Source organism: Haliotis cracherodii, unplaced genomic scaffold, assembly GCF_022045235.1.
Source record: "Haliotis cracherodii isolate W230 unplaced genomic scaffold, xgHalCrac1.p SCAF_39, whole genome shotgun sequence".
NCBI classification, from domain to species: Eukaryota; Metazoa; Mollusca; class Gastropoda; order Lepetellida; family Haliotidae; genus Haliotis; species Haliotis cracherodii.
In genome coordinates, this window is record NW_027266296.1 from 1,528,977 (window position 1) to 1,547,191 (window position 18,215).

At 39.8% G+C, this 18,215-nt stretch overlaps 2 protein-coding genes across 3 annotated transcripts in view; one reads left to right on the plus strand and one right to left on the minus strand.

The window, feature by feature from the left end:
* Positions 1-428: 428 nt before the first annotated feature.
* Positions 429-17,968, minus strand: LOC139478136 (uncharacterized). Of its 2 annotated transcripts, none has more exons than XM_071260466.1 (8): positions 17,903-17,968; positions 16,228-17,074; positions 11,126-11,990; positions 9,510-10,023; positions 8,333-8,455; positions 7,150-7,228; positions 6,046-6,232; positions 429-5,092 (listed from the first exon to the last, which is right to left on the minus strand). In XM_071260466.1, the coding sequence occupies exons 2-8, from the start codon at positions 16,615-16,617 to the stop codon at positions 5,037-5,039; spliced, it is 2,214 nt and encodes a 737-aa protein (XP_071116567.1). In that variant the 5' UTR covers positions 16,618-17,074; positions 17,903-17,968; the 3' UTR covers positions 429-5,036. The 2 variants fall into 2 exon arrangements, with proteins under 2 accessions (XP_071116567.1, XP_071116568.1); XM_071260467.1 differs by lacking the exon at positions 17,903-17,968 and adding an exon at positions 17,362-17,438.
* A 34-nt stretch (positions 17,969-18,002) lies between these two features.
* The window catches only part of LOC139478137 (glucose-6-phosphate isomerase-like), a 38,214-nt gene continuing 38,001 nt past the window's right edge, over positions 18,003-18,215 (plus strand). Inside the window, exon 1 of the mRNA XM_071260468.1 lies at positions 18,003-18,178. Coding sequence (XP_071116569.1) covers positions 18,042-18,178 — 137 coding nt within the window. The 5' untranslated portion in view covers positions 18,003-18,041. The remainder of the gene's footprint in view (positions 18,179-18,215) is intronic.

Below are 18,215 nucleotides of genomic sequence, written 5' to 3' on the forward strand. Positions count from 1 at the left end.
TAAACATGTTTATCTTGTTCAAGCAGGACTCTGAGGACTAGTGAAATTTCACTAGTTCCATATCCAGTCTTAAAAAAGATGAATTTCTAAGGCTGTTCAAAGGCCTTTACACAGGATGGCGACCTTTGTGCCTCATGTTTGCGTCCAATTTTTTTTGCCTGGTCGTCGTTGGAGGCTCAAAGGAGGCCAAGTGGTTGCCTAGGTCGTTCCAGGAGGTTCAGACATCGCGATGGACGCTGTGAAGTTTTGAACATGTTCCAAACAGTTGCACAAAGGTCGCTGAGGAGATTGGTTGCTCAAAGGTGGCTTAAAGGAGGAACAAGCATTGCCGTCGTTGCAGAATGAAGGCAGAGTTGTCGCCTAATGGTCCCCAGGTAATCGATGGGTTCTGCTGAAATATTTTCCCGTCAATCTGGGCGATGCTTGTGCCTCCTTTGGGCGACCAACAGCGTGCAGTGACCGTTGACTGTGGCGACCGCTGTGCTTGAGCAGTTACTGCTGAACAACTGCTCGAGCAGTGACATACAAACATGAATTTCTGGGTTTAGGCGACAATTGAGCGGCCTGGCCAGTTTTGGATCGCTCAAAGGTGGCACAAAGGTCGCAGCCCTGTGTAAAGGGGAATTAAATAGTTGGGAATAAAAGGGGTAGGAACATTTTCATGACACTATCTAATCTGCAGTCTGGTAAAACCCAAAATCAGCATTAGACAGCGGGAATCGTATAAGCCAGCAGAGCATGATGGGTAGTAAAAGCAGAGCAGTACTCAGCTACGATTTCTCAGCTTGGTTTACATTGACGGTTACGGTGAAACGAATACTTTGTCGGCCCTTATTTAAATTTTAGCCACCTCATTCTGAGACAATGATCTACCATCAAACACAAATGAAGACTATAGCAGTGACTCCCACATCTTCAACTCTACCACGAAAAACTGAACGTGATATGAAAATATAAGAAAATAAATATCACCTCTGACCTATTGTAGGGAATAATTACTCAATGTTTGATGGGTTCATTAATACATAAAAATTACGAAAATCTTGACAATATAGCAGCTTAACAGCCCCAAAAGCTTTTGGCAACTAAATATGCAGCCAACTGTTCTTAAACATGAAAAAAAAGAGATGATTAAATTGAAAGAACTGTATCAACACTAAAATAGTAACATCAAAGAATGTGTAAAATAATTATGGTGACAAAGGTTTCAAACAAATTTTAACATTTATATATTGATAACTTGGTCTATAAGCATATACTGTAAATCTTGAAATCAACATAAGCGTGAATTAAATGCGAAAAATGCGAGTGGTCTTTGCATTGATATTGAGTCACATTTTGGGCTAAGGATCAGCAGTCGTATTAAGTTGGAGACTTAATTTCCAGATTTACAGTACATGCTTAACTTATGTTATTCCAGTTTATTAACATAACATTTCTAAGATCTATAATGATTCTTATAACTAATGAACAATATAATCGAACTAAACAAATCGGTGATAATGTTCAACACTGACATTTCTTTCCAGTTTCACCAAATATCCTGTGTTACTTTATCCTTTAACACTTTCCAGAGCAGTGTGTCAAAAAGCCACCTGCCCGTGGCTAGCCAAATTTCGATCTGGCTAAAGATTCTGAATTGTCCCAAAATAAATGGCAACTGAAATTTTGGCGGTGATTTTGAAATGCACACCTTCGTTAATCCAAAAAAAAAGAGTTCCCCCATTTCTACAGATCTAGTCGACAATAAAAAATCAAATCAATATCCCAAACGAATTGAGGTTACAGCTCAGAGTTATCCCCCTTTCATAATACTTGACTCATGATTTGCAAATTGGGTTTACTTTAATGATACTTTCGCAGAATGAAAAATAAACTGTCGCATAGTTACGCGAGTGAAATTTGATACTGGCTAGTATCTTTAAGGCTAGCTAGGCCACCTGGCCAGCAATATTTGGAGACTATTTCACACATTGGCAGTGGATAATTTCCAATCAAACCTATAACTAGGTCTGTAATGATACACTTTGGTGAAATACAATACATATCTCATAGAAGCCAGCCCTTACAATTTGAGCAGATCATACAATTTGAACCAGATCACCTTATTTGACGTAATAAGCACCCCGCTCTAATAAGCGCCCACAGCGATATTTGGTAATATATTGGCTAATGAACAATCCTAATTAGCACCCTCCCGATTGATCAGTGTACACACTACTAATTTATCTGAGTATGATACGCACTCGTGTGTTATATGCACTTTCAATAATGGATAATTAAATTCTGGAAAAAATATATCTGTCGTGTAAAATACACACAAGCTTTTCTTTTGTATGATTTCAGGCTGTCAGCCTAATAACGAAATTTACGAAATAAACCCAATTTTTTTTAATTCTAATAAGAGCCCCCTATTTCTAATTTTGAGAGCACCCTGGGCGCTTAATACGTCGTATAGTAATATGATTAAGTGACATATATAACAAAAAAATAAAACATTGCCATTTCTAAATCCTTGCAACAATTGTCACATATGTAATCAATTAATAATCAAGTAAATTGTTTTTGCTTGAAGATTTTTAGGTGTTGAAGAGTTTGGTAATGCAAAAAAATATTATTTTATTTTTAAAACATATTAATTTGAGACCCCAGTTATCTCAGATAGTTCTAATTGCTTCAATTGTTTGTCGGCATCACCATGATTATTGCATATCTTTACAGCCTTTTTATACGTGTATCATTTTGTACTGATACAAGACTTCATGATACGATATTCTTGTCATGATACAGAGTATCGCGATGCTGTCTGTGAATCGTTACACTCCAATCTATAACTCTCTAGTTTACCAATCAACAACATGTACAACAACAACAACAACAGCAACAACAACAGGTCTGTGTTCAAAATAATCATCTCAAGCAAAAAAGCGAAAATACACTCCAGCATATACACCAACAGACATTTTTGTCTTGTTTAACGCCGCACTCAGCAATATTCCAGCTATATGAAGGCGGTCTGTAAATAATCGAGTCTGGACCAGACAATCCAGTGATTGACGTCATGAGCATCGATCTACGCATTTGGGATACGATGACATGCATCAACCAAGCCAGAGAGCTTGAAAACCCGATTGCCTACGACAAGCAGGGTTCTGAAGACCAATTCTAACTTGGGATTAACATTAAGAGAACTTACAGGTCAAAATTACATTAGGCATATCACTTGTGCTCCATTGTTAATGAATCAGTCTAGAGGTTCCTTACTATGACCAATATTCGAGCAATATCATGCCAGAGGATGCCAATGAAGATCTCAACACATTGTACCGCTATAGTGAGTGAGTGAGTTTGGTTTAACGCTGCTTTTAACAGTATTCCAGTTATATCACGGCATGTCAGCTTATATGTAGGAGGAAAGCTCGAAGTGATGCAGGTCTCCGACGTTTACCACTTCGGTGAAACCCACGGGCACGGTTATGGTGCTGACAAACCTAGAAACATAATCGGGGCGAAGCAGGTTTCGAACCCACAATCATAGGTTTCTGGTGCGCCCAAGGGATGCAACTCTGCACAGCAAATCGCAGCGCCTTAGACGACTGGGCCACCCATGCCCCCTTGTACTGCTGTAGGGAAACGAATGTGGGTCTTTGGTAGGATACTACACGACATAACTGTCTGGCTTCCCTACTTCCAAGACAGTAGATGAACGTCCATTTATTGAATAACAAGACAATCTTATTTTTTAAGTTTCTTCTTCTTGATTTTTGTTTTTATTAGCCCTTAGCGGATGAGTGAAATAAAAAGATGCACCTTACATAACGAAAAATAAAGTGCAGAATATGAAAACAAGTGTGCAAAGATGTGTATCGATACAGAATGTATCATGTATCATATTGTTGAGCTTTGTATCCAAGGAATTCACTGTATAACCATGCATCTAATTCATGGAATCTGTCGTAAACACTACAAACTCAAGTTGGGCTGGCTAAAAAGATCAATAATCAGAATTATCGTTGATGTGAAGAAACATTAAAATTGGGTCATTGATAATATCTCAAAAAAACTATTGTGATGAAATAAAGTTTTAATTTACACAAGCAGTATTGTCCATTGCCAAAGACGGAAAGCAACTGATTTTGTTGTATCTTAAATGTCCGAGTAATCCATGCATAAGTGTGTCACCACACACCAGTGATGTGAAATATGCTGTTTGTCCTAAGAGCTTTTAGCATATTTCCTCAAACTTACTTATCCAATATTTATCTATAATTGATCTATATTTAGCTAAGGATGATCAATCTCTAAGATCTACATCGATAGCCAGCCCTACCTTTAAGTAAATATATGTTCATCATCCTCAAGTGTCTGCCTTTGCAGCAAATAATCAAAACACTGTTTGTTTGTTGTTTTACACAGCACTCAGCAATATTCCAGCTATATGACAGTGGCCTGTAAATAAACGAGTCTGGACCAGACAATGCAGTGACTGATACTGTGAACAACAAGCCACACCAGGCTACAATGACATGCAATCAACATTGTCAACGAGCCTGACCCCCAGGGCCATTAGGTCACCTCTTACGACCAGCATAGATTGCTGGAGCCTATTCTAACTGGAATCCAGGAATCCAAGGGTCAGGAAACTGAATCAATGTTTTGTGAAAACAATTACGACTTAAAATGGATTTCATCTTTTCTAAGGCTACAATCCGATATCACAGCATGAATCTTGCATCCCACTTTAGGTAAGGATGCATCTAGCTTATCATTAAAATAATGTATAGTCATGAAATGTGTCTTCTTACAGGTGATGAGAAACATATTTTTAAGGCTGTAAACCTCATAAAGGGATTCTGACGCCTAGCAAGCACCTCACTGATGAGCTAAGATACAGTACAACAAACAATCATTTGCAACATAGCTTTTGAATTTCATGCTTTTAGCATTCACACAAAACTGAATTATTATGCAGCCTTTGAACTCTTGATGCAGACGTGAGTATGATGAAATGTCAAGGCCACCTACAAAGGTCAAGGTCACTGGAGAGTCCCAAAGCCCTGCATACTTTGGGAGGTACGTTGTGGAGGGATACCTGTAAGACAAGAACACATCATAAGAAAGTGCAACATGGCAATTTATATGTATTGTAAATAAACATTTCAACAATCATTGTCCGATTGCATGATACCTGAATTGACAGGGTGCCATCGTACAATTTGATTGGTTGGTCTGTTGTTTAACGCCGTACTCAGCAATATTCCAGCTATATGACAGCGGGCTGTAAATAATCGAGTCTGGACCAGACAATCCAGTGACTGATACCATGAGCATCGATCCACGCAATTGGGTTTGATGACATGCATCAACCAAGTCAGCAAGCCTGACCACCCGATCCCATTAGTTGCCTTTTACGACAAGCATAGTCGCCTTTTACGACAAGAATGGGTTGCTGAGGACCTATTCTATCCCGGAATCTTCACGAGTTCCTTTGAACAGTATTTCAGTTATATCACAGAAAGCCCGAACTGATCAAGGCCTCAGATGTTCACCACTTCGGTGAAACCAACAAGCAAGGATATGGTGCTGACAAATCTAGAAGCCAGGTGAACTCTGATTCGAACCCATGGCCATAGGTTTCAGGCACACCTAAGGGTCTCAACTCATCACAGTGAATTGAGTGAGTGAGTGAGTTGGGTTTAACGCCGCTTTTAAAAGTATTCCAGTTATATCGCGGTGTGTCAGCTTAATGTGGGAGGAAAGCCCGAAGTGATGCAGGTCTCATACGTTTACCACTTCGGTGAAACCCACGTGCACGGGTATGGTGCTGACAAACCTAGAAGCAAAATCAGAGCGAACCGGGATTCGAACCCACAATCATAGGTTTCTGGCGTGCCCAAGGGGCGCAAATTGCTGCGCCTTAGACGGCTGGGCCACCCTTGCCCCTGACAGTGAATTGAGGCTTATCAATTGAGGGGGTCACTCTTGCCCTTTAAGGGTAGAAGATGCTGATGCGGTAATGCACAGATGACGTTGATGGCCACTTACCAAGGGGAGGGGGTCCGGCTGGCCACATACTGCGAGATGACATGGGGTCACTCCACTGCATCTGGACGGGTCTGTGCTGGAACTGGCTGTTGTCCGGAGGCTCCAGATGCTCCACACCAGAGCTTAGATACAGGTTAGAGTGGCTCCATTGCTGTTTGGGAGGCCAGGTGTGCATGGACGATGCATCCTGAAGGAACCATTCAAAACATAAGCTAAGGCAAATGTACACACATCTTGATGTGATTTTACACGAAGCAGGTAATACAGAGAAGGTTGGACAGCCGTCTTATTCTAGAGTTCCGTCCCTTGTCTCAAATGAGATATGAAGAGTGAGTGAGTTTGGTTATGGGTATGGTGCTGACAAACCTAGAAATACAATTGGGGTGGACTGGGATCAAAAACCCATGGTCATATGTTCCTGGCATGACCAAGGGACACAACTAGACAACAGGATACAATGACATGCATCAACTAAGTCAGCAAGTCTGACCACCCAATCCTGTTAGTCGCCTCTTATAACAAGCTTGGTTGCTGAAGACCCAATTCTGACACAGATCTTCACGGGATAGACTACAGACAAATATAGCCTGTAAATGTTCATATACCCGATAGGCAGTGACCTTTCAACTCAGCAGTAGTGAGAGTGAGTGAGTATTATTTTATGCTGCTTTTAGCAACATTCCAGCAATACCAGGGAATGGAACTGGGCTTCACACATTGCACCTGTGTGGGAAATCAACATAGTTCTTCACTGTGATGAAAAAACGCTTTACCCACTGAGCTACCCCCCTGCCCAAGTTTTGGTTTTGGTTTGGTTTGTTGTTTAACGCCGCACTCAGCAATATTCCAGCTATATGACAGCAGTCTGTAAATAATCGAGTCTGGACCAGACAATCCAGTGATTAATATCATAAGCACCGATCCACACAATTGGGATCGATGACATGCATCAACCAAGTCAGTGGGCCTGACCACCCGATCCCGTTAGTCACCTTTTATGACAAGCATAGTTCCCATTTAAGGCAAGCATGGGTTGCTGAAGACCTATTCTACCCCAGAATCTTCACGGGTCCCCTGCCCCAGTAGTGAAAGAGCCATACATACATGAGGGTCCGCTGCCACAGCTCCCTGGTAGTTGGGGGGGCCCCGCCTTCTGTCACAATCCTCGTCACTGCTGTCCTCTCTGGGGATAAACAAATTGTCCGGGGTTCAGTCTGTTCAGCACTCCATGACACATTAAGTTCATCTTATCATAACACACACAACAAAACACTTCCTGTTGCAGTTGTCATAGTCCAGGTATTCATATTAATATTAAATATACACAGTAAATGCTTCAACTAAAATAGGATGATATTTGAATATATTATTCCAGGTAAAATACTAGTTTCAGGTAATATTTCTTTCAATCATTGCATCAAAATTCAGTAAAGTCATATTATCATGATTATTGGGTATTTTTAACTGAATCACTGGAAGATCTGTGAGAAAATGTGTGTACAGCAGATTGCTGATCGCTTTTTCCAGCTCAGTTTACGAGAATAATCTGAATCTCTGCAAATACCGAGAACAAGGCCCTGTTGCACAAAGCTATCTTAGCGCTAAGGCAATGGTTACTCCAATACATAGGCTTATGACAGTCATCTGGTCATAGCGCTAAGATCGCTTTGTGCATTAGGGCCCAGGAAACACAATTTAAATGATAACTGTAGTGATGTTTTATTCCAAATATCAATTTTTTATTCACTAAGTTTGTCACCTGAAGTGATACGATGTACTTTCTGACTAACATAATGCTCAAAATATCTTATTTTCCAAAATACTGCATATCCAAGAGGGGTTGCTCCTGTCTTTATGTTGTATATATATTGGCACACAAGACCAGATTTTATACATCCACATCCACTAAAAATACATGGGAGACCAAACATTCTATATCATATGCTAAATACAAATTGATTATACAAAAACCTACAAATTTTAAAGTGTAAACAGGTCATACCATACAGCCTTTGAAAATTAGTTCGTTTACCATAATATCCTGTGATGGACAATTTGTTCACAACAGTAAACTACAGTTATAACGAACTCAATGGGACTACTAATTTTAGTTCATTAAAACCATAGTTTGTTATAAACATATACACAGCATATATACCGCAAATCGACAGGACCAAAAAGCAGTTTGTTATATTCGTCAGTTCGTTATGAGCGTGTTCGTTATAAATGTAGTTGACTGTATATTCTAATTGAAGACTGAAGTATGAGGAAGTGCACGACTACTCACTTGGAGTCGATGGCCTGCACCAGGTCCCGTCCGACAGCGTAGAACTGTTCCCCACTGGAGGAGTCATCACTGAGGTCACTTGAGTCCTGGACACCAGACCAGCTGCTGTTCATCGTGTCAGACCTACAACATGTACAACACACAACTGATATGACCGTGGTCTGTAAATAATAGAGTCTGGACCAGACAATCCAGTGATTGACATGAACACTGATCCACGCAATTGGGATACGATGACATGCATCAACCAAGTCAGCGAGTCTGTTAGTCGCCTCTTATGACAAGCATAGTCGCCTTTTACGGCAAGCATGGGTTCCTACGGCGGGGGACACCAGAAATGGACTTAACACATTGTACCCGTTTCAGGAATCGAACCCGGGTGACGAGTGAACACTTTAACCACCAGGCTACCCGACAGCCCCCAGCACACAAGTAACCTTTACCATTGTCTACAACATTCTATAAAGCCTTAACATTAACTTTATAACATATCTTATAAACCTACTGCCACTTTTACCTTTTTTATTGTAGGCATCATCCAATCTCGTAATCACCTCTTGGGATTTTTAGCTTTTTCCTAGTAAGACCTGATGAGTTGAGTAGTAAATGAAATTTGTACTTGGCTTTTAAAACGTCAAAAGAGACAAAGACAAGAAATGAAAGTTTTCATCATGGATGACGGAAATTGAACCTGCAACCTCACATATCGTGTTAAGTTTTGTAACCATGGTAACCCACCGTTTTCCCACTGAGCCACCTCGATGAAAAGTTGTTAAATTTTACATGTCATTTATCCAGTTGGTCCATGCTGCATGTTTTTTTTCTTGCACGCTTTGATCAAATTCCTTTTATACCAAGGCACTAAGGGCCATAACTCTAATTTCTTACCACCTTGGCTGATATCAATGAGTCACTGCAACGAAAAGTTGTTCAATTTTACATGTCATTAATCCTGTTGGTCCATGCTGCAGGTTTTTTCTCTTGCACGCTTTGATCGAATTCCTTTTATACCAAGGCAAAAGGGGCTGTAACTCTAATTTCTTACCACCCGGGCTGATATCGATTGCCAATTCAAAATGCATTGACAAGCCATTTCAGCCCAGCAGGGGTCTGGTTATTGATATGGCACATGCAAAATGCCTCATATCATTGATAGGTAGATGATAACTGTACCTACCCTCCATGTGTGTGCATGGCCGGCCATGTTCCACTGCCAGGGAAGGACCACTGTGACGTGGACATAATTGGCCCGGGTCCCGGGCCTGTCGCTATGTACGCTGGGTTTGGACGATATGGCATGTGCATCTCTTGCGCGCACTGACGCATGTACATGGTTGCATCTCGCGACGGATCCATCAACGGCCGCTGGGGGAATGACTGAACGGCCGGTAGACTAGCTCTGTGTTGATGTGGCCAGGTGTTTCCGCGCACACCGGACAGATCCAGACATCCTTCTGAACGTCGGTGCATCTGATATTTGGGATGTTTCATCTCTTCAACATTAGAGTCGGAGGCAGGACTTGGCATGCGATATATCTGGGGCACTGTCAGCTGGACTTGACCTTGGACTTGGTTCTCGGGAATTGCTTGCATAGGCGAGTTGGAACAGTTGACGCCGGACAGCAGGTTGATGACGCTCTCCAGCTCTTCCTCCGAAGCCAACTGACAGTTCACCTGCATCACACCCACGCCTGAAACACAAACAAGGGTATTAAATTACATCAGGCCATATAGAAATCATTAGCCCAGGATTTCCTGTATTGCAAATATCATATACTGTGTATCACTGTAGATAAGCTGAGGCATAAACTTGATCCTTGAAATATGTATCAAAATGCAGCGACAGAAACTAACATTTTTAGTCCACCAGTCCTTATAAATATAATGATAAGATATAGCAAAACCTTAAAAGTGCCAAATTTCTACTGTTACTTATGATACCTTAACTATTGGGCAGTTTGGCAAGGACTACAGGACTGGTGCCAATTTCTAACGCTGAAATGGTATGTCCGGCACCACCTACCCATCTTCAGGGAGTATAAGTCAACCACACGTGGCCAAGATGGAACCTCATATAGATCGTTGTTTTACCATCAACCAGCATTAGAAATTGGCACTAGTCCTGTAGTCCTTGCCAAACAGCCCAATAGTTAAGGCTTCATAAGGACTAGTAGCAATTTGACCTTTTAAGGGTTTTGTGATATGCTTTCATAATAAGGACTAGTGGACTAAAACTGTTTGTTTCTGTTGCTGTTAACAACAGGATGCCATTACATCGATATCAGGAATAATAATTGTATCATGCAAGTCTCATTCATTTGATTATATTTCTTACATACGATATTCACGATATGGAAACACACAAGGGTAATCTTCATAACATAATGTCATTCTAAATATGATGTTTAAGACACTGTTATACTCAAAGCAGGAACTTTAGAAAGATATTTGAGTGAACTGCCCCATTAACCATATATGGTTGTCCACATAAAACATTGGGAAAACCCTGCTTAAGCTTGTTTAGAAATTTTGACAATAATTTATTGCTTGAGCAGATGTTGAATCCATGTTCAACCAGTGATAAATTAACTTGTCTGATTTATATATATAAGTAATATTATTGCACTCTGGCATTGGATAATGGTAACAAAAAACACAGTGCCCCATTTCACAGAGCATATGTGCACTCCAATGGCTTTTAATCCTATATCACAACATAGACATACAACAGCTGTTGTGCCAACATTGCTTTGTGAAACGTGACCCTGAATTGTCAACAGTGAGCTACGGTACCTGGTTGGGGCTGAAGCCCATGTATCTGTAAGTTCCGTGGATCAACCACTGGATTCATATGGGACGGGTGGGCAGGGTCCAGACCCATCAGATGGGGTTTCAAAAGACTGCCTGCAGCCAACTTGGGATCACATGATTCAGGCAGCCCAATCAATTCAACTAATGGTTGGCCTTGACCTGTAGCACTTGGAAGATGACCTTGACCTATGGTACTTGGGATCTGACCTTGACCCATGAGAGCTAACTTTGATAAACCAAGACTTGTATTGTCAAGCCTTGGGTGACCTTGAGCAGAGGCTTCCAGTTTCCTGTGCCCTTGAGCAGGTCCATCGAGGTCAAGGCCAAGAAGGTTAGCTTGTGGAACTTCTTTCGAGGCAGAGATTTGTTCTGTATGAGCTCCTGCTTGATCTTGCCTCCTTTGTAGTAACTCGGAGCTGCCTGCAGTCTGAGTAGAGTCCAGCTCATTTGTAGGCGAGCAGCCAGCTGCATCAGATCCCATGTCTACATAAAAGGCACTTTTACCTTCTTCAGGGGAAGGCTTTCGATCAAACAGAGAAAGTAATGAAGACTTAAATGTTTGTTTGGCCAAGGGTTTTGGTGAATCTGGACCTTTCACAGCTTTCTTTGTCTTGGGGCTCCCTTTGGGCGATTGGGATGGACTGCTGCCGTTCTTCAGATGGATTTTGTTCTGTGATTTGTCCACAGTTGTGGTCAGCAAGGCCAAAAAGTGTTCAGTTATCTCCCCCTGATTTTGGATTCCTTTGGACATGTTTAGTTTCTGAACCAGATCCATCATCCTGTCACTACAGAGCTTGTGGTACGTTTGCTGGGTTTTCAAGAACACCAGTAACACCTTACACAAGGTCTGAAAAATAAACAACCAAATGTTTAACATTAACTAATGCCTATCAGTCACAAAGAGGGGCAGTCGGGTAGCCTAGAGGTTAAAGCGTTCGCTCGTCACGCCGAAGACCCGGGTCTTCCCAACATGGGTACAATGTGTGAAGCCCATTTCTGGTGTCCCCTGCCGTGATATTACTGGAATATTGCTAAAATTGGAGTAAAACTATACTCACACACACACAATCATAAAGAGACCACTCATACTCCTGGTAATATTCAAACATACTTTCCATCACTTGAATAACCCAACCATTCACATTTTCCTTAAAAATAATCTGCTGAATTCAAATTACAGGTAATTAGCTCAGTTAAGTACTGCCTGGATACTTGAACTACTGTGTACTGCTGAACCCACACAGCAATCTCCCTCGATGGAGACAACTAGGAACATGTGTGAATGTGTATTCAGCCTATCAACACAACAGATCCTTATTACACCTTTGCAATTAGACTTATCCAGGATTTCAAAAAGATACTGTATTCGACGTAATAAGTGCCCAGGGCGCTCTCAAAATTAGAAATAAGTGGCCCTTATTAGAATAAAATTTTGGTTAGAAAAACAGAGTTGAAAGATCGTAAATTTTGTGGTTTATGCTGACATCCTGAAATGATACAAAAGAAAAGTCTGTGCGTATTATACACGACAGATATATTTTCCAGAATTTAATTGCCCATACTTAAGGATGCATATAACACACGATTATGTATTATACACAAATAAATAAGTCTTGTGTACATTGATCAATCAGAAGGGATGCTAATTGGGATTGTCCACTAGCCAATATATTAGAAACTATCGCAGTGGGCGCTTATTAGAGCGGGGCGCTTATTACGTCAAATACGGTAATCTGGTTCAAAATGTATGATCTGCTCAAATTGTAAGGGCTGGCTTCTATGAGAATTGTATTGTATTTCAACAAAGTGAATCATTACAGACTGAGTTATAGGTTTGATTGGAAATTATCCACTGCCAATGTGTGAAATAGTCTCCAAATATGGCTGGCCAGGTTCAAATTTCAATTGGATTGTCCACTAGCCAATATATTAGCAATTATCGCTGCGGGCGCTTATTACGTCGAATATGGTAATTCAACATATACATTCAATTATTATTTCATTTAATAAACTTGACAGGATTTTAAAAAATTCCACTTTGGGAGTGTTTACTTTCCTGTAGGCCTGGGGCACCGTAACATCCTCTGAGAATACTTAACCACTCCCCTGGTGTAAACTCCATATCAGAGTGAGTGAGTGAGTACGGTTTTACGCCGCTTTAAGCAATATCCCAGCAATATCACGGCGGGGGACACCAGAAATGGGCTTCACACATTGTACCCACGTCGGGAATCGAACCCTGGTCTTCTGCGTGACGAGCGAACGCTTTAACCACTAGGCTACCCGACCGCCCCTCTCCATATCAGAAGACACGAGGGCCACACGTTTTCAATATGATGATTCATGGACTATGTGTCATAAATTTGCTACATCCATATAAAAATAAATTTGTGCATTTAAATAACTCTTGTTCTCACTTGCTCTTCATGTGTTATTTGCGTCGCTTTGAGTGGGAAAAACTAGCTATTTCTATTTAACATTTAAAATGCAGGATGCTTGACGGTTTTTCAGTAACCGTGTTCACAATGACGTCATAGAACGTTTTGCTTTCTCTATAAGGTGTTGCAGTAGCCAGATCTAGGACTATAAATACAATCCATTAAATCAATTATCTTAACTGTTCACCATTGTTTACAGTTACTTTTTTCTAATTGTATTTGTTTGCCTGGTTGGACAGAAAATGAATAATAAAAAATGTGTTGCCAGGCTGATGAGGTAAATGTATCAAAGATGTTAGGAACCTGAATACCACACTATTTCATTCTGGTGCGTATCTGATACAGAACTTTGTCTGATTTTATAACATTAAATAAACAGAACCAATAAACACATGATAAAGTTACATCCTCAAATTGGTAGTCATTGTATCATTTTGAATTAACACGGTTAAAACATGTTAAAGTTTACGTTCAAAGAAAAGTGCTTTAGATGAGTGAGTGAGTAGCGGTTTTATGCTGCTTTTAGCAATACCCCAGCAATATCATGGCAGGGGACACCAGAAATGGGCTTCACACATTGTACCAAAGTTGGGTATGGAACCCGGGTCTGCAGCATGACGAGCAATCGCTTTGACCACAAGGCTACCCAACCGCCCTGTTTTAGATGAAGGTCATCCACTATACATCATAAACTTCACACATTGTACCCATGTCTGGAATCAAACCCGGGTCTGCAGCATGACAAGCAATCGCTTTGACCACAAGGCTACCCAACCGCCCTGTTCAAGATGAAGGTCATCCACTATACATCATAAACTTCACACATTTACACAAATTTACACAACTAAGATGTTTTAATTCAATTATTAAAAATTGTGTCCATTTTCCTTGAAAGGTTTTCTTCATTATTTAAAAAGTTATCAAGCTGACATCATGGGAATATACATGCCTATCAATGTGGTCAAAGACTCAACATGCTCAATGTAGAACTAAAGTACTCAAGGAAATGAAAAAACACTGTTTTTTCTCAATTTAAAAATCGACACAAAGTGTTACGTAGCTGTAAATACGAAATAACAAAACAACTCGAAAAGTACTAGTCTGGATTTGCTAGTTTGATTTCAGTGAACAATACACAATGTACTTTACAGGAGGTAATTCAACATTCAAAAATAAAACTAAGTCCAAATTGACATAGCAGAAACAGACTATAGGCATTATGCACCTGTTCTCACCTGTCGTCAAGGTGTCATAGGTCACCTTGATTTACTTACACCTGGTTATGCCCTGTTTCACAATAGTCTGTTTTATTCACATTTTTACACACTTTTAAGTGTAAAAAGGCATAAAAACATTTGATATGCTGTATTTGTGCCACGGACCAATTAGTACTAATTTAGTTGTTTGAATATTTACATATTTTGTATATTAACTGCATTTATTTAAGATCTGGGGTCGAAAAAAAGTTTTTTTTCATTTCCGTGAGTACTTTAGTTGCCATTCCCATCATAGTCTGTCTCCAGACCAGAGAAAAATTAAAAAAAAGAATCTAACTCAAGTCTAGAATGATTTGGCAAGTCATGAAATTAAGCATCTGTCTTGGCCTCCATTTGGATTACCGTATATTTAATATTTTGTAAATATATATATTTCAGATAAAATGACTTTATTTCTGGGACTAATTGTTAGTCTATACCTGTGATAATAAGGGTACAACTAACTGAATATTTGTTGAATCACTACACATTGCTACATCATTGATCAACTGTTTTTTACAAACAGTTTAGACATGCTTATGATGTTAAAAATGAGCATTAGGTTTTACAGTGTTTTAAGTATTATGATATTATAAACATCATAAGTCCATGTACCAACAAGAGTAAAATTAAACTCTTAACAATAACTGTTAAGAAGGTTTACTCAATACATGCAATAAATACTATGCATGTCAAATGAGCCCTAAATCAGCATGAAAGCCTTTTCATTGATTTTAAAAGAGACAAATCATTAGGACATTTCATCATTTTAGCAAATTTTGAGCACATGTTTTTCAACATGTGCTATGTCATTACAAAGTGAAGGAAATGAAATGAGGCCATTTTGAAAGACAATCAGTCAATGTCCTAAAAGCTGAACAGATATGAAACCCTGTATGATGCATGAATTATATATGTAGAACCACAACAAAACCTCATATGTGTGATAATCAGGACAATCATTAGTCATATCTATATTTGAAAGTAACTTAGTCTGGACCATGTGGACCTGGTCCAAGAAAACAAGTGGTCAATTGCATGAGCAATTAAAAACATTGCCGGGGAACAAAGAACGCTTCGCAAGATCACACAGCATAACCACCTGTCTCTCATTTCTAACCTATCATACTTATTCGGTTTCAGATTCTCTATGAAAGTTCATCAATTCAAGCATGAACATAAGCAATTTTTCATGTTTAACCATATGATCTATAACTATAAGTATAATTCTAAATATTGATATTCCTTCCCACCAAACATGCAAATTTCCTTACCGAACATATTAAGCATGTTAAGGAAGCATCAAGCTTACTCATCATACTCAAAACTTTTCACTATCAAATCAGACACATATAATATAAATATATACTAAAATTGTTGTTTTCTTTACCTGAGCATATTCAGCAGCCATATTATCTGCAGTGGCATCATCCATCTTTGCTTTCAAGTCATACAGAGCGGAGCTCATGTCCTGCAGCTGTCGAGACACAAATGCAGTCTGATCACATGCATAGACCTCCCTGAAAGCCACGCCGCAATCTTCTGCAATGCTCTGGTGTTGCGTCTCCTTTAATGCCTTCGTCAGCGACTCTGTCAGGTGGGTTCCAGCTCCATCCAAGTTCTTGACAGCATTTTTAAACTCTTCAACACTCTCAAAACATTCCTGCACTTCTTTGCTCAAATGGTCATTACTACCATTATCAATATGAAAGACTGATCTAGTTTCAGACCCCACTGCAGGCCGGCTACTGGGGAAAAGATGCTTCTTTAAATTTTCCATTTAGACAGATTGATTAAGAAACTTGTTGCTATAAATAAAGTGTACACGATGTCTTGATGATGAAGTAAAATCAATCTTGAATGGACAATGTCAAAAATATGTGAAAACTTTGTATAAACATCAAAACTGGTTTTGAAAATATGAAAGATCAGCTTTTGATAGAATCAAGGAAGACGTTTCAGATTATTAATTTCTTCTGTCCAGCAGGGTTTGTACCAAAATAATTAGAAGTTATGGCAATAGTAATATAGGTCAGCACTATATGTATTAGACACAGACTTTTATACAGTTCCAGCTGTGATTGAAAGCACTGAACCAGCCAGTGCTATCAGATTGTTTTTCAGCAGTCATACTACGTCCCGCTATAGCCAGATAGGGGATGCATCTTGACACGATGCAGCATGATGTAACACTATGGATACATCGTCATTGGTGTCGAGTTCACAATGAATGCAATCTGCAAAAGGAAAATATATTAATTTCACTTGCATAAAACATGAGGTTGGCAACGAAAATGAGATAGGAATAGACATGTATCATTGTAAGGCAATCACTTCCAATGCCAAGGTAATCAGCTTACAAAATAATCTGAATCAAAACATGAATACAGCGTAATGTTGTTATGCAATATAGAAATCAACTGAAGCCAACCTTTACGTATTACTCCATCAGCTTACCATGCAAACCACACATTACAATACCTAATCACATATGAACAAAGCTCCAATATAAAAATCCCAATACCAGTTTGGCCTTGCAGGATGCCAGGCCAAATGTTGTATGGATTGAATTTTCAAGCAGTACCAGTAGACATAAACGACTCTAAGTCATCTTGATTACGTGTACGGAAAGACTATTGAAATTGTCCAATCATCCTAAAGATGACACACCATCAAATCGGACTGTCTACTGCTGCGTGGATGACGCACGACACTGTCAATACGGACTGCTGTTGTCAGTAAATTCGAAGAGAGCATGATCATATTGTTTATCGCTGCGATTTTCAGACCAGACTATGTAATGTATTTCGTGTGACGCACTGACACAGCACAGCTGTGGTATACAGAAATCAATAGAAACGCGATTTATACAAAGTCCCGACTCACGCGTTTTATCGATAACGCGAATTTCGTCACACGATTTCGTGTCTGAACACAGATTACCAATATATATCCCAACATTGTTTAAATGTTGAACAGACTTTATGGCGCGTTAATTATCTTGAGGAAATTGTTTCTGTGTAAGAAGATACATGAACGAAAAGTATGATCAACTACATACATACGTTTTCAAATGGTAAACATTGGCATACATTTTCGTAAGCTGTCGACATTGAAACCGGAAGTCCACCCCCACCCCGCGCGAGACGGAAGTTGTCCGAATGCTCAAGGACACGTTCAAAGTCAAGGTGAAGGTCGTAGAAAATGGCTGATCTGCAAAGAGAGTTTCTGTCAGGGTCCGCTGCTTGGAAAGCATTGCAGGAGACTTTCAGTAAAAATGGCTCAAGTATCAGCATGCCGCAGATGTTCAAGGAGGATTCGGACAGATTTAAGAAATACAGGTACATGCATGACAATATATGACACGCATACACTTTC

What these genes read in the sequence shown, in the direction of transcription:
- LOC139478136 (XM_071260466.1), bottom strand. Translation starts at nt 16,617, where the DNA reads ATGGAAAATTTAAAGAAGCATCTTTTCCCCAGTAGCCGGCCTGCAGTG. An exon ending in CTGTGGCAGCGGACCCTCAT is followed by an intron (nt 6,233 to 7,149) that starts GTATGTATGGCT and finishes TGGTTCCTTCAG; the next exon opens with GATGCATCGTCCATGCACAC. An exon ending in AGCCGGACCCCCTCCCCTTG is followed by an intron (nt 5,093 to 6,045) that starts GTAAGTGGCCAT and finishes CTTGTCTTACAG; the next exon opens with GTATCCCTCCACAACGTACC.